The sequence below is a fragment of the Eriocheir sinensis genome, chromosome 22 (genome assembly GCF_024679095.1).
Source record: "Eriocheir sinensis breed Jianghai 21 chromosome 22, ASM2467909v1, whole genome shotgun sequence".
In the NCBI taxonomy this organism is placed as follows: Eukaryota; Metazoa; Arthropoda; class Malacostraca; order Decapoda; family Varunidae; genus Eriocheir; species Eriocheir sinensis.
This window is the reverse complement of record NC_066530.1, coordinates 1,646,883-1,661,912: the sequence shown is the minus strand read 5'-3', so window position 1 is coordinate 1,661,912 and position 15,030 is coordinate 1,646,883. Positions and strand designations below refer to the sequence as shown.

The window sequence follows — 15,030 nt, the reverse complement described above, 5'->3', positions numbered from 1 at the left end:
ATGACCTTTCCAGCCGCTGAGTTCATCAGCCTTTCCTCCTCCTGTTTCATAACCTTTCCAGTCTCCTCCATTATCCATTTATTTTCCATTTAATAATTTCTTCAGCATTTTCCTCCATCAACATTTTTTTCCTTGTGCCCACAGTGACCAAGCTGGTGGGCAGCGACCCGGTGGAGTTCGAGCAGCCGGAGTACGATGTGACGGTGCCTGAGAACACCCGCCAAGACCACCTGCTGCGGCTGTCCGCCAGGGTGCGGCTGGAAGGTACGTGTGCTCCGCCAGTGTGGGTGTAAAGAGATTAATTAAGACCTCTTTCCTTAATTTATATGGAAGCCACAAGCCCCATGTCATTTTTTGTAGTGTAGAAGAAAATTCTAGAGCAAAAGAGAAACAGCAGAGAAAAAGCCAATACATTCAGGCTAAAAATCGAGCGAACAGAGTACTGGGTTTCATCTTAAGGAGCGTAAGTAATAGGAGCGCTGAGGTCATCCTCAAACTTTACTTAGCACTAGTTTGACGTCATCTCGATTATGCGGTTCAGTTCTGGTCACACTACTATAGAATGGATATCAAGATGTTAGAATCTGTACAGAGAAGGATGACAAAAATTATTCAAGGGGTGAGAAACTTGCCTTATGAAGACAGACTGCAGCATTTAAATCTACACTCTCTAGAAAAGCGAAGGTTGCGAGGAGACCTGATCGAAGTTTATAAATGGATGAAGTGCTTTAATAAAGGGGATGTCAATAGAGTTTTGATTGTAAAAGAACCAGGTAGGACACGTAGCAATGATTTTAAGTTAGATAAATTCAGATTCAACAAAGACATAGGCAAGAATTGGTTTACCAATAGAATGGTGGATGAATGGAACAGACTTGGCAGTCATGTTGTGGGTGCCAATACCAAAAATGCATTCAAAAAGAGGTTGGATAAATTCATTGATAGTGAGGTAAGGTGGTTATGATTACAGGAGCTGCCTTGTATAGGCCAACTGGTCTCTTGCAGACTCCTTACGTTCTTCTGTTCTTATGTAAAGCCACAAAGCACTGCTCCCACAAGTAAAATGGTGAGTGAGGACAGGTAAAGGTCCCCTGCCAAGCTGTATGTTCACACACACACACACACACACACACACACACACAATGTGAAAAGTGTCCATATTTCTGCGTGTCGGCACTGAAGGGGTCTGATGTCTTCCTTCCCTCAGGCGAGACGGTGCAGTACAAGATTAGCCAAGGCAACGAGGACGGCTTCTTCCACCTGGACGCGTCTTCGGGCACCCTGTCTCTCCTGCGGCCCCTCGACTACGAGCGCCAGCAACAAGTAAGTCTCACACCAACACAAGGGCGAAAATATTAATATTCTTCATACATGCTTCCATTATTAACTCAGATGCCGTAAATTTCCTCAAAAAAAGTAACATTCTGCACTGAACTACAGCAACCCTGCGAGGATGACCTTTATTATGTAAGAGAAAATTCAACAAAGATTATATCAAAGTACAGGAACAAAATTTGAAGGAATTAGTAATATTAGAATAAATGAAGATAAATTACATACCGCAAGATGTCCCGCTGCAAAGGTAATACTTCGACTTCACAACTCCGTACATCTGTAATACTACTACTATTGCAGAAAAGACTAGTTTCCTTGAAAGCCATTATGGTCTCTCGGAGCGAAGGTGTTGCCTTAATGTATACACTAGTTTACCTTCTGACCTCTAATCAAGCCTTTTTCATGTGTATTTTCTATCTAGACCTTATGTGTGATTAACGGAAGGACTACATTCATCCCTCTTGAACACAACGCTTTTATTTCTTCATATGTGTCTTCATATACCTTGCTCACCACTAAATTTAGGCTTACATATGTCTCACCATGACCCATCAGCCATTATCGTAAAAGGCGGAGGTAAGTGGGGTCAGAACATGCAACATTCGTAACGGAAACTCAGTCATTCAGTCAGCAGAACACATCTCATAAACTCACATCGATCGGTCACCCTTCCTGCACCCGCCGTCCCTGCTCTCTGGAAACACATTCTGCTCTCTATTTTTTCAAAGATTTCGTCTATTTCTTTCTTTAAACGGGTCAGCTTTGAACATCCTACGTCATCAGCAATTCCAAATACTCTTTTCAATTCATATTTTTCCGGAGACAATGTTTTATACTTTCAAAAAATGAGAGCAGGGATTCTGAGTGTGTTTGAGTGATCATGCTCAAAGAAAGTATCTCGTGTGTGTGTGTGTGAGAGAGAGAGAGAGAGAGAGAGAGAGAGAGATTTACATATATTTACATAGAAAATCAGACCACACAGACCCTATGGTCCAAATTAGGTAGTCTGTCCTTAAACCTAAGTGATTCTACATTGATCGGATGGCTCAAAACGTTGCATTTCTACTCTAGTTAATATTAAGTTCAAGGAAGTGACGGTCGAGCGTCTTTTTGAAGGAGTCAATCGTGTTACACTGGACCACTGACGGTGGGAGCTTATTCCATTCTCGCACTACAACGTTGGTGAAGAAAAATTTGGTGCAGTCTGAATTTACTTGTTTACATTTGAGTTTTACGCCATTGTTCCTCGTACGCAAAGTGTCATCGATCATAAACAATTTTGATCTGTCTACATTCGTGAAACCATTAAGTATTTTAAAACATTCGATCAGTTTTCCTCGGAGGCGACGTTTCTCAAGAGAGAACATGTTAAGGATGGAAAGCCTTTCTTCGTAAGATTTGTTGCGCAAGGAAGGGATCATTTTTGTTGCCCGACGCTGAACACCTTCTAATTTAGCAATGTCCTTTGCATGGTGGGGAGACCAAAACTGTGGTGCATATTCCAAGTAGGGTCTGACTAAACTATTGTAGAGTGGAAGTATTACAGAGAGAGTGAGTGAGTGAGTGAGTGAGTGAGTGAGTGAGTGAGTGAGTGATTTTCAAGTGCAGTGAAAGCCTTATTCTGCTTCTTTTCTTCTTCATCCCGTCTTCTTTCTCCTCCACCTTTACAACTCCTTTTTCTTTCTCCCTCAGCACGATTTGGTGGTGGAGGCGGCGGCGGGAGAGGCGCGGGGCCAGGCGCGGGTGGTGGTGAAGGTGGACGACCAGAACGACCACGCGCCGGTGTTCCTCAGGGCCCTGCACGAGACCCAGATCACCGAGGAGGACAACAGACACCTGCCCAAGGTTATCCTGAAGGTACGTGGTGGACGCAGCCTTGGAAGCGTCTGTTACTTAGGACAACAGACACCTGCCCAAGGTTATAACGAAGGGAGGCAGACTTAGAAACGTTATGAATAAGGACAACAGACACATGCCCAAGGTTACACTGATATTATGTGTATGAGGGGAGCTCTAGCAACGTCATTGCAAAAAATAAGTAACTCTTGCCTGAGAATATACTGAAGGTGCTTGTTGAAGAGTGGCCTTGGGAACGTTATCATTGGGGCAACAGACATAAGCCCAGGGTCATGCACAATGTTTGTGTTGGAAGGAGCATTGCAACGACATCAAAAGTTCTAGGTATTGCTATTAGGAGATTGTGTTTTTTTTCAGGTGAGAAGTCGACGATACGAACTTTGCCAGAACAAGAATATAGTAAGAAATCTCGCGTGATACCGTACTCTGATTAGTGTGTGTGTGTGTGTGTGTGTTAATTTCAGTATACAACGTTGATAGACAGAAATTTGGTGCTCTGAATTTCTTTGTTTACACTTATGTTTTGTGCCATTATTTCTCGTTTAATGAGAGAGAGAGAGAGAGAGAGAGAATTTATTATAGTAGTAGTCGTCAGAAATGGGAAGAAAAGGCGCAGGAAGAAGACGAGAAACAGTAAGATGAGGGTATAAATAAGAGGATGAGAAGGGAGAGGGAAGAAAGAGGCTCTCTCGCCCTCACCTTCCACAACGTCAGCTGCCGGTATTGGACGCGTACCTTAAACTCTCGGAAAGACTGTCTTCCTAAGGCGAGGATATTGGAAATTCGCCGCATTGTGCCGATTTCGACATGGCATTATAATCTCGTCTCGAAGGGCTTTTTTTTTTTTTTTTTTTTTTACAGCAAAGGAGACAGCTCAAGGGCCCAAAAAAGTAAACATTAATAAAAAAAAAAAGCCCGCTACTCGCTGCTCCTAAAAAGAATCCAAAGAGGTGGCCGAAAGATAAGTCAGTTTCGGGAGGAGAGGTGTCCTGATACCCTCCTCTTGAAAGAGTTCAAGTCGTAGGCAGGAGTAAATACAGATGAAGGAAGATTGTTCCAGAGTTTACCAGCGTGAGGGATGAAAGAGTGAAGATGCTGGTTAACTCTTGCATAAGGGGTTTGGACAGTATAGGGATGAGCATGAGTAGAAAGTCGAGTGCAGCGGGGCTGCGGGAGGGGAGGCATGCAGTTAGCAAGTTCAGAAGAGCAGTCATGGAAATATCGATAGAAGATAGAAAGAGGCAACATTGCGGCGGAATTTAAGAGGTGAAGACTATCAGTATGAGGAGGAGAGCTGATGAGACGAAGAGCCTTTGCCTCCACTCTGTCCAGAAGAGCTGTGTGGTGGAGCCCCCACATGAGATGCATACTCCATACGAGGGCGGACAAGGCCCTGTATATGGACAGCAACTGTGCAGGGAGAAGAACTGGCGGAGACGGTACAGAACGCCCAGCCTCGAGGAAGCTGATTTAGTAAGAGATGAGATATGAAGTTTCCAGTTGAGATTTTGAGTTAAGGATAGACCGAGGATGTTTAGTGTTGAGGAAGGTGATAGCTGGGTGTTGTCAAAGAATAGGGGATAGTTGTTTGGAAGATTGTGTCGAGTGGATAGGTGGAGAAACTGTGTTTTGAGGCGTTGAAGGACACCAGGTTCTTCTTGCCCCAATTGGAAATAATAGTAAGGTCTGAGGCTGTTCTGCAGCCTCCAGCCTTGAGTCGTTAAGTTCCTGAAGGGTGGGTCTTCTATTAAAAGAAGTTGAATAATGCAGAGTGGAATCATCGGCGTAGGAATGGATAGGACAGTTCGTTTTGGAAGAAGATCATCAATGAACAACAGAAAAGAGTGGGAGATAGGACAGAACCCTGTGGGACACCACTGTTAATAGATTTAGGGAAGAACAGTGACCGTCTACCACGGCAGAAATAGAACGGTCAGAAAGGAAACTGGAGATAAAGGTACAGAGAAGGATAGAAACCGTAGGAGGGTAGTTTAGAAAGCAAAGATTTGTGCCAGACCCTATCAAAAGCTTTTGATATGTCCAGCGCAATAGCAAAGTTTCACCGAAACGGCTAAGAGAGGATGACCAAGAGTCAGTTAAGAAGGCTAGGAGATCACCAGTAGAACGCCCCTTGCGGAACCCATACTGGCGATCAGATAGAAGGTCAGAAGTGGAAAGGTGCTTTTGAATCTTACGGTTGGATTGATTCAAAAGCTTTAGATAGACAAGAAAGTAAAGCAATAGGACGGTAGTTTGAGGATTGAGCGGTCACCCTTCTTAGGTACAGGCTGTGTGAAGGCATACTTCCAGCAAGAAGGAAAGGTAGATGTTGACAGGCAGAGGCGAAAGAGTTTGACCAGGCAGGGTGACAGCACGGAGGCACAGGACAATAGGAGGCACTCCATCAGGTCCATAAGCCTTCTGAGGATTGAGGCCAGAGAGGGCATAGAAAACATCATTTTGAAGAATCTTTATAACAGGCATAAAGGAGTCAGAGGGGGGATGAGTAGGAGGAATATGCCCAGAATCGTCCAGAGTGGAGTTTTATAAAAAGTTTGAGAAGAGTTCAGCCTTAGAGATAGATGAGACGGCAGTGTTGCCGTCAGGACTGAGAGTGGAGGGAAAGATGAAGAAGTGAAGTTGGAGGAGATGTTTTTGGCTAGATGCCAGAAGTCACAGGAAGAGTTAGAAAGCAAGGTTTTGACATTTTATATTAATGAAAGAAGTTTTGGTTAGTCGGAGAATAGATTTGGCACGATTTCGGGCAGAAATGTAAAGTTCATAATTAGCATTAGTTTGAAGGCTCTGGTATCTTTTGTGAGCTACCTCTCTATCATTGACAGCACGAGAACAAGCGTGATTAAACCAAGGCTTTTTAGCGTGAGGAGTAGAGAAAGAACGAGGAATGTATGCCTCCATTCCAGAGACAATCACCTCTGTGATGCGCTGAGCACACACAGAGGGGCTCTATCCTGGAAGCAATAATCATTCCACGAAATCGGAAAAGTACATCCTCAGGTCGTCCCACCGAGCTGAAGCAAAATGCCAGAAGCATCGCCTCTTCGGTGGGTCCAGAGGATGTACAGGAGCGATAGGACAGGATGCAGAAATAAGATTGTGATAGGAGGAGCCCAACGGAGAGAACAGTTTGACAGAATAAGCAGAAGGGTTTGAGGTAAGGAAGAGGTCTAGAATGTTGGGCCGATCTCCAAGACGGTCAGGAATACGTGTAGGGTGCTGGACCAACTGCTCTAGGTCGTTGAGGATAGCAAAGTTGTAGGCTTGTTCACCAGGATGGTCAGTGAAAGAGGATGAAAGCCAAAGCTGGTGGTGAACATTGAAATCTCCTAGGATGGAGATTTCAGCGAAGGGAGAGTGGGTCAAGATGTGCTCCACTTTAGAATTCAAATAGTCAAAGAATTTTACATAGTTGGTAGAGTTAGGTGAGAGATAAACAGCACAGATGTATTTAGTAATAGAATGACAGTGAAGTCTTAACCAGATGGTGGAAAATTCAGAAGAGTCAAGGTCGTGGGCACGAGAGCAAGTGATGTCGTTGCGCACGTAGGCGCAACATCCAGCTTTGGATTGAAATTTAGGATAGAGATAGTAGGAGGGAACAGAGTAGAGATTGCTGTCAGTAGCCTCAGAAACCTGTGTTTCGGTAAGGAAGAGAAGGTGAGGTTTAGAGGAGGAGATGATGTTCCACAGAATGAAAATTAGAGCGAAGACCGCGAATGTTGCAGAAATTGAGAAGAAAGAGGTTCGAGGAGTTATCAAGACACCTCTCGGGTCGGCAGCCAGAAGGGGAGTCCTCCCCGGGGGAATTTGTGGTCCCCCCCCCAGGCGGGGACTCCGAGGCAGTGCGTAATTGAGCCATTTTGAATTTGGAATTTTGGAAAAATGGGTATATGTGATCTGAATGTCGTGGGGTGTTGATAAAGAGAGTAACTTTCTTTAGACAGCCTCATGAACTACTCTCCGGTGTTGGTGAGACAATAGGGAAACGGTTAGTGAGGACATGGGAAGGGTCTTTGGAGGGCTTCAGCTCCCTTCTCACCTCCCATATATACCTCACCGGGAGTGGCTTGCGCCCGTTCGGTAGGTGTCTTCCGACCTACTCCAGCCTACTTGAATTCTGACACACACACACACACACACACACACACACACACACACACACACACACGGGATACTTACGTAATCCCCCCCCCCCCCCCCAAACACAAACTCACTCTCTACCTCTCCCACCTTCTTACCTGACCCTCCCTCCCTCCCGCAGCAGGTGACGGCCGTAGACGGGGACGCGGGTCGGTTCGGGGACCTTTCCTACACCCTCTCCGGGGACGGCATCTTCAGCAACGGGTCGCGGCCTTGCTTCTCCGTGGACGCCGCCTCGGGCACGCTCCTGCTCCTGAGGGTGAGTAGGCCGCAGGCTTGGAGTGAGGTATGGGACGCCTCTACTCTCTCTCTCTCTCTCTCTCTCTCTCTGATTACAACACTCTCCTCTCGTCTACAACCCTTTCTTCCTATGCACAACTCTTCTCCAAGCTCAAAGCTCCGCTCTTTTTCCCTTTTCCCCTTCTCCACGCCCACAACACTTACCCTACTTACCTCTCTCTTCTCGCGCGCGCATAGTCCCTATTCATGCCCAAAGGCATTCTCTTCACGTCTACAGCCCTCTCTCATTATTCAAAGCCTCTCTTTCCACGCCTACAGCCTCTCTCCTCCTCAGCCTCTGGACCGCGACCCTCCTCACGGCCGACCTCAGTGGCGCTTGAGGGTGACGGCCACGGACGGCCAGCTTGAGTCGCACACCGACGTCCGTGTTAACCTCAAGGACACCAACGACAACGCGCCCTTCTTCCCCTCCCGCACCACCACCGCCACCGTCTCCGAAGACATTCCGCTTGGTAACCCATGGCAGGTTTTTTTCAGTACTCTTACACCTAACACTTCAGAACCAAATAATGAGGGCCCAGGCCTCGCGGCCCCATAACATACTTTTGCTCAGTTAAGTGTCTGCTTTTCAGATCAACACATGTAACAGTAACATGATATAAAGCTACATCACGTGAATCGTCACACGGTCTTCAGTAAAGTTATCTATCTTGAAGGTAACAGAGAAGCGGCATAAATTTTTCCCTCATCTTAGGATCGTTGGTGACGCGCGTCGAGGCCACGGACTACGACGACCCTCAGGAGGGAGACAACGCCAAGGTCACGTTCTCGCTGGAGAAGAACGCCATCGACGAGGCGAGCGGCCGCCCGATCTTCGCCATCGACAGCGAGCTCGGCGTCATCAGCACGGCGCTCTGCTGCCTCGACCGGGAGAAGACTCAGCGTTACGTCATCCAGGTGGTGGCGACGGACGGCGGCGGCCTCAAGGGCGAGTCCCAAAGTGGTGCATGCAAATCCCTAAAGTGACTTCTAAGATGGGATGTAGAGGTCTCGAGGATGAATAATTATTTCCTTTCACAGCTCTTTTTCTCTCTGTCCCTCACAAGGCTCTCCTTTCATTCTCACAGCTCTATTCATCCTCCTCTCACTGATTCTTTTCCGTCACATAAACTGTATCCCCCTCCCAGGCACAGGCACAGTGATAGTGGATGTGAACGACGTGAACGACGTATCTCCGAGGTTCTCGAGGTCTGAATGGATAGTGAACGTGCCTGAGAGCCTAGACACCGACCGTGTACTGGCCACCCTCACCATCGTGGACCCTGATACAACCAACCACTTCGCCTACAGGGTCAGCGCCACCCCCTGACAGTTGTAACAAGCCATTGCATGCAAGGAAAGTCTACTGCTTTCTTTTGTTATTTCTGAGTCAGGCTTCCCTTTTTTTACGAATAGATGTCTCGGGATAATCCCCCCAAAGTACAGATGAGGTTTGGCCAACAGCCGTTGTTTCTTCAGTGTAATTCTAAGGGTTATCTACTTCCTATGCTGGCGGCGGCGCAGGTGGTGCCGGGCAGCGGGCGGGGCTGGCAGATGTTCCGCGTGGAGGGCGTGGCGGGGGCGCTGCCCGGTGGGAATCTGAGGTCGGTGGAGCCGCTGGACTATGAGGATCCCGAGCACCGGCAGGGCTTTACCTTGAGGGTGCAGGTGACGGACATGGTGAGTGTGTGTGTGTATGTGTGTGTGTTAACCCGAGTACAGCGAAGAGGTTCTCATTCCTGACACCAATGTAACGTAGGTGGTTTTATTTCTGACACCAAATGTAATGCAGGTAGTGGTTGCACTTGGTTGACACCAAGCGCAACGAAGTTTCGCTCATGATATCAAGTGTAACATATTTGGGTTGTACAATCTTTCTTCATGTCTGCCTCCAGTGAGTTCTGTGGGGTGCACATTCAGGACACAACACTAGCCAGTAAGTGTTGGTGGTGGATGATTGAAATCTGGGGGCCAACCGGTAGTCTTCCTTATACCTGCATCAGTGCAGCAGCAGTCACAACTGAAAAGATGGAAATGCCTTTGCCATTTCTTATCAATACCTTTGTCTTCCTAACTAGGTGAGTTCTCCCAAATTGCTTCTCACTGGCTGACTCTTCTTCGAAGATTCTGCCCCTCTGTGGAGGGACCATGGGCTTTAGTCGGGGGACGGCCCATGAAGAGGGAGCAGTTTATGTTATTGAGAGAATTTTCCACGGGGGTATTTGCTGACAGACCGGCTACATAGGGAGATGCTGACAGAGCCGGTCTGCCGATGATGGCTGGTGTGTGTCTCCTGACACGCTAAGCGCTTTACCCCTTATGTATACACACCCGTTTTCTCAAGGAGGTTATAAAGACCCCTGCCCAAGAGAAGCGTAGGAAGAGTGAGGAGAGGAGCCAAGTAATAGAACTTCCCAGAACAAATACAATGCAGCGTCATAATAATACCAACAAAATTTGGATCAGTCTACATTAACTGTGTCCCGTCCACAGGGTGAAAACGGCTGGGAGCAGGAAAAACACTTAGCAGAGACTTCAATATGGCTGAGCTTAGTGGATGAGAACGACAACGACCCTGTATTTAGCAAGGACCTCACGAACCTCTCCCTGCCCGAGGACACTCCACGGGGCGCCTTCCTCGCGACCTTTACTGCTCTCGACCCTGACAACGTGAGTGTACTGAGGTACTGCTTAAAACAAATTAAAATTAGTACTTTCGTGTTCAAATAGGTGTGAACATGTAATATGAAAAGTCCAATCAATAGAATGCCCAGAAGGCACCAATAATATAAATCTACTTGCTCATATGTATTTAAACCAGCTTGCCGACTTATCCCTGCCCTCTCAGGGTGGAAAGAGTCGCGTGCAGTACCGTGTGGCTCCGTCCAGCGACCCTGGACACCAGTTTGCCGTAGACGAGAGCGGGGCAGTGCATCTGGTGGGGGGTCTGGACCGGGAGGCCGCGGACACCCACAGTGTGTTGGTGTGGGCGGTGGACGATGGCACGCCGCCCAGGACCGCCACCGCCACCCTCGCCGTGAGTGTGTGTGTTGTGACAGCCTTCACGGAGCTTAGACGGAGCTCGAGATAATGAACCCCCCCTGCTTTTTTTTCCAGTTTTCTTGTAAGTGCAGGGGAGAGAATGAATGTGTCTGCATTATTTTGTTCTGCTTTGTCTCATCCTGGGAAGGAAGCTGAAGCAGATAGTAAAAAAGCAAAGCACTTCTAGGAAGCAAACAAGTAAGATCACCTCTTGGCAGATCAACGTGGCGGACGTGAACGACAACCCGCCGTTCCTGGCAAAGCCCCGTGAGGTGCAGGTGACTGAGAACAGCGAGGCGCAGCAGGTCGCACAGGTCAAGCTGGGCGACCCCGACGATTGGCGGCAGGGCCACGGGCCGCCCTTCACCATCGCCCTGGACCCCCGCGCGCCGCCCCACGTCATCGACAGCGTCAGGGTCACGCTAGATAAGAGTGAGTTGTCCCAACACACTGTACCGAAACACTCTGTACCGACTTCCTCCTCCTCCTCCTCCTCCTCCTCCTCCGTGGCTGACGTGTCTCCGTGTGTGGTGCAGGAGGGGATGAAGGGCGCGGCGTGGGCGTGGTATGGACGCGGGCGGCACTGGATCGAGAGGAGCGTACCGCCCTGCTGGTACCGCTGGTGGTGGGCGACGCCGGCTGGCCGCCCCTCACCGCCACCGTCACCCTCACCCTCCACGTGGCCGACCTCAACGACAACCCTATGGCGCCCGCCAACAAGACCGTCACCGTACACACGCTGCAGGTCAGCAGCCCTTACAGATATTATTTGTTAATTGAGCAGTTCCCCTCACATAATTATACATTGGACACTGTTACACTGACCGACATGCGTGTACACACCCCCGAACATTAACTCACAATTACTGAACTTGTTCAGTAAATCCCCACACACACACCGTGAAAACAAAGTTTATCAAAGCCGAAATTATAATGAGGTCATAAAAGTGAGGGTTTACGGTATTGCCCTTAGCTGTGAAAGGTTACTTTTACCAGCGATACGTTATGTTTGGTTCAGGTGACTATTTTTTCAAGCTGTGGTTTGGCATGAAGAGAGGGGTGTAATTCCCCTTGTGTGAAATTTACTGGACTAGATTTACCCCAGGGTAACTTTAAACTAAGGCGAAAAATGGACTGTTACAAAAGTCATCATCCACACAATACAAGTTGCCTAATCTCTTCCGAATGGTCCAGGTCACAAACCCTCCTTCCATGATGGCAGAATAACAGATTGAACCGTTCTCATTACACACTATACGTCATTGTATTTGTATGCAGAGAAGTCTCCTTATACATCATTCTCTACATTCACTATCACTAAACATTTTAGGTTTTTGCCTTAAAATGTCCTGCCATCACCACCTGCCCCTAAAATAAACACATTAACTCGCAAATTTTATGACCCCTTTTGCCTTTGTCTCGCTCTCAGCACCAGGGCGCGGCGGTGCCCCTGGGACGGGTGTACGTGCAGGACCCAGACGACTGGGACGTCGCAGCCAAGAACTACTCTTGGAGGAACCCTCAGGCAGGCTTTTTTCTCGACACCTCCAGTGGCCACCTGGCCATGGCGCCCTCCACACCTGACGGCCAGTAGGAGATGCATACCCTCAACAAGATACTCTATATAGGATAATTATTTACCATGTTAATCTATTGCTTTTATGAGTAATTCTCTACTGCAAATTTACTAAACTAAATATACATATTAATTTTTCTTGTAGCGATATTGGACAACAACAAATGCATTATAATATCTCATTGCTTGCAGATATGAACTTGAGTTTTCTGTAACTGACAAAAGCCAAGGACAGTGGGATGTGGCAGCCAACGTGAGTGTCCAAGTGACGTCTCTGCAACCCAACAACGTCCACTACTTGACACCTCTCACTGTGGATGCCCAGAGCAATACCCTCGTGAGGCAAGGGAATGCGGTGAGAAACAAGGGTGACAATTATTGCCAGTGATAAGTTACAGCAAAAGAAAACTGAACTGTGTATTAAAGGGTCAGTAGACTTTATAATACTGCTGAAAGATTTCCCAAGAAGAAAGCAGGTTTCTCTGTTTTAGGAATCTCATGTTTTCTTCTAGGGAGAGCTGTCGATTCTAAGTCAGTTCCTACACGCAGTGCAGGCCTGGGCGGGCGGAGGAGGCAGTAATGTACAGCTGCTAACAGTTGAGCCACTGGAGGAGGGTCCTGCCACACGGATTTGGCTGTCCAGCACAGAAACCAGGAACTTTGACCATGTGTTGCTGTATCACAAAAATGAGGTGAGGAATACATGAAGTATGTGTACTATCCTAAATGAAGTCATGGTGCCAACTCCATCCATGAAATTCTGCACACATCTCTATGTCAGTGAAATACTGACCTTGCATTAGCATATTACATATGTCCCCCATGACGTTTCCCTCCTATCCACAGCTGAATGCAGTGCTGGGCGTCAGTATGCGAGACATAGGCATTGTCTCGTGCCGTGAAGGCGCCGCTCCCACACCAGACATCGTGGCGGAGGAGAGGTGTGTGGACGGCTGCTGGGTGGGCCTCACTAGCAGTTTCACAATAGTGGATGCCAACTCCTCAGCAGTGGTGGGGCCGCGGGTGGTAGTGCGGAGCTCCTGTGGCTGTTCTGCCTTAGGCCCAGCCGCCACTGTCATCCCCACACCTGCCCGGGCCCGCCACTGCACCCCCGATACCTGCTTCAACGGCGGTAGATGCCTCAGCACCTCCTCAGGCACTCGGTGAGTGTGGCAAGTGTGCTAAGCGGTGACCTAGCTACGTAGCTAAGGTTGTGTTTACCTTCCTTCTTCCCCAATGTATCTGTTCCAGGAGAGCTAAGTCCTTTCTTCTTTCCTTCCCCTCAAAAAATACTTAATGCTGCCTGACAGCTCTCTCCCATCTTCTCTCCCTCCCCAAATGCATATTTTCACATGACTAGACAGGGCAGCAGAAGCCTTCCTTTCTTCCTTCTCTCCTTTTTTTTCAAATAACACCTCCTGTCCTTTGCAGGTGCATCTGTCCTCATGGCACGTGGGGCTCCCGTTGCAAGGTGCTCGTTAGACACTTTGATGGCAATGGTGGTGGGCAGGGGGGCGGCGCCCGACCCACTGCAGAGGGAGCGTGGGCGTGGGTGCCGCCCATCCCCCCATGCATTGAGGTGCACGTGAGCCTGGAGGTGCTGAGCATAGCAGGGACAGCTGTGCTGCTCTACTCTGGGCCAGATCAACAGGGCATTGAACAGGAGCCAGGCAATGACCTGCTGCTGCTGCTGCTGGAGCTGCATCAAGGGCGGCCGGTGCTGCAGCTGGACCTGGGCGGCGGCCTCGTCACTCTCACCCTCAACTCCTCCTCCTCCTTGGCCGACAACACATGGCACAGGATAGACCTCCACTGGAAGGACAAGGTTGTGTGTGTGTGTGTGTGTGTGTGTGTGTCTGTCTGGCCTCCTTCACTCAGGATTGTCTCTTACAGAAACAACCCAATGAGCAGGGTCGACCCAGCTTCTGGGTAGTGTGCCACATGCCCATATAGCCGGAATTGGTACTGACAGACAATGCAAGTGTAGCGTTCTCTTTATTGTCTGGTGTTAACCCTGGTGTTATGGGTGTCGCTACATCCCTTTTTGACGACCACTATGGTTGTGATGGTATGTGAGAGCGTGGTAGTCGTCTACATTCCCGAGCGCTGGTCCCGGATGGTAAGGCTTCAGGACAAGTGAACACTCGTTCCGAGGTTTGCGACCAGAAGAGCGTTACTTGTTGTGTGATTAATTATGGAAGGTGGGAGAATTTCCGTGTGAACCACTTGAGACAATATTAAGAAACTGGATGGTGATAATGTACTATGGGGGGGGGGGGGGCCGTGTGTAAGGGTTCAGTAATCTCAAATGAGCAAGAAAACAGGCTCCAAATTATGACACTCACAGTAAGGTTTTATATCAATATGTATTTGGTTTCATTTTTTAAAGGTTAGCGGAGTACTAAAACAAACCACGAATGACTGACAGGCTGTATGCCTCTAATCTAACTAGCTACCTGCACAAGGGAAATTTTGGGGGAATACTCATAATGCTTAGCTCTGGTTGCTGGAGGAGGAGAGGCAGGAGCTGGCGTGAGCGTCGGGCTCGGCAGGGGACGTCCACGATGTGATGGGCGGTCCTGATGGTCTGCTCTCTCTCGCGTCTCCCAAGCTTCTCTGCCCTCCGTGGTATCTAGCTGCCTTCCCCCTCTTCCTTCTTCCATCTTCCTCCTCGCTTACTCTTCTTCCGTCTTCCTCCTCGCTTACTCATCAGCTCCTCCCCTCCCCCCATCACGTGATCTTTAACCCCGTATTACTGACTCTCTCCTCCTTCCGGAACA

The 15,030-nt window shown here is 48.4% G+C and overlaps 1 protein-coding gene across 14 annotated transcripts in view; it reads left to right on the top strand.

Moving 5' to 3' along the window:
* LOC127001913 (putative neural-cadherin 2) overlaps nucleotides 1–15,030 on the top strand; it is a 164,488-nt gene that overhangs the window by 127,581 nt on the left and 21,877 nt on the right. For all 14 annotated transcript variants that reach the window (XM_050867152.1, XM_050867148.1, XM_050867150.1 and 11 more), the window contains 17 exons: nucleotides 145–264; nucleotides 1,208–1,323; nucleotides 3,028–3,192; nucleotides 7,475–7,612; nucleotides 7,928–8,105; nucleotides 8,348–8,581; nucleotides 8,781–8,944; nucleotides 9,157–9,312; nucleotides 10,126–10,302; nucleotides 10,481–10,669; nucleotides 10,893–11,106; nucleotides 11,211–11,419; nucleotides 12,104–12,264; nucleotides 12,443–12,605; nucleotides 12,763–12,942; nucleotides 13,097–13,413; nucleotides 13,682–14,075. In XM_050867152.1, the coding sequence (XP_050723109.1) occupies nucleotides 145–264; nucleotides 1,208–1,323; nucleotides 3,028–3,192; nucleotides 7,475–7,612; nucleotides 7,928–8,105; nucleotides 8,348–8,581; nucleotides 8,781–8,944; nucleotides 9,157–9,312; nucleotides 10,126–10,302; nucleotides 10,481–10,669; nucleotides 10,893–11,106; nucleotides 11,211–11,419; nucleotides 12,104–12,264; nucleotides 12,443–12,605; nucleotides 12,763–12,942; nucleotides 13,097–13,413; nucleotides 13,682–14,075 (3,275 nt within the window). The remainder of the gene's footprint in view (nucleotides 1–144; nucleotides 265–1,207; nucleotides 1,324–3,027; nucleotides 3,193–7,474; nucleotides 7,613–7,927; nucleotides 8,106–8,347; nucleotides 8,582–8,780; nucleotides 8,945–9,156; nucleotides 9,313–10,125; nucleotides 10,303–10,480; nucleotides 10,670–10,892; nucleotides 11,107–11,210; nucleotides 11,420–12,103; nucleotides 12,265–12,442; nucleotides 12,606–12,762; nucleotides 12,943–13,096; nucleotides 13,414–13,681; nucleotides 14,076–15,030) is intronic.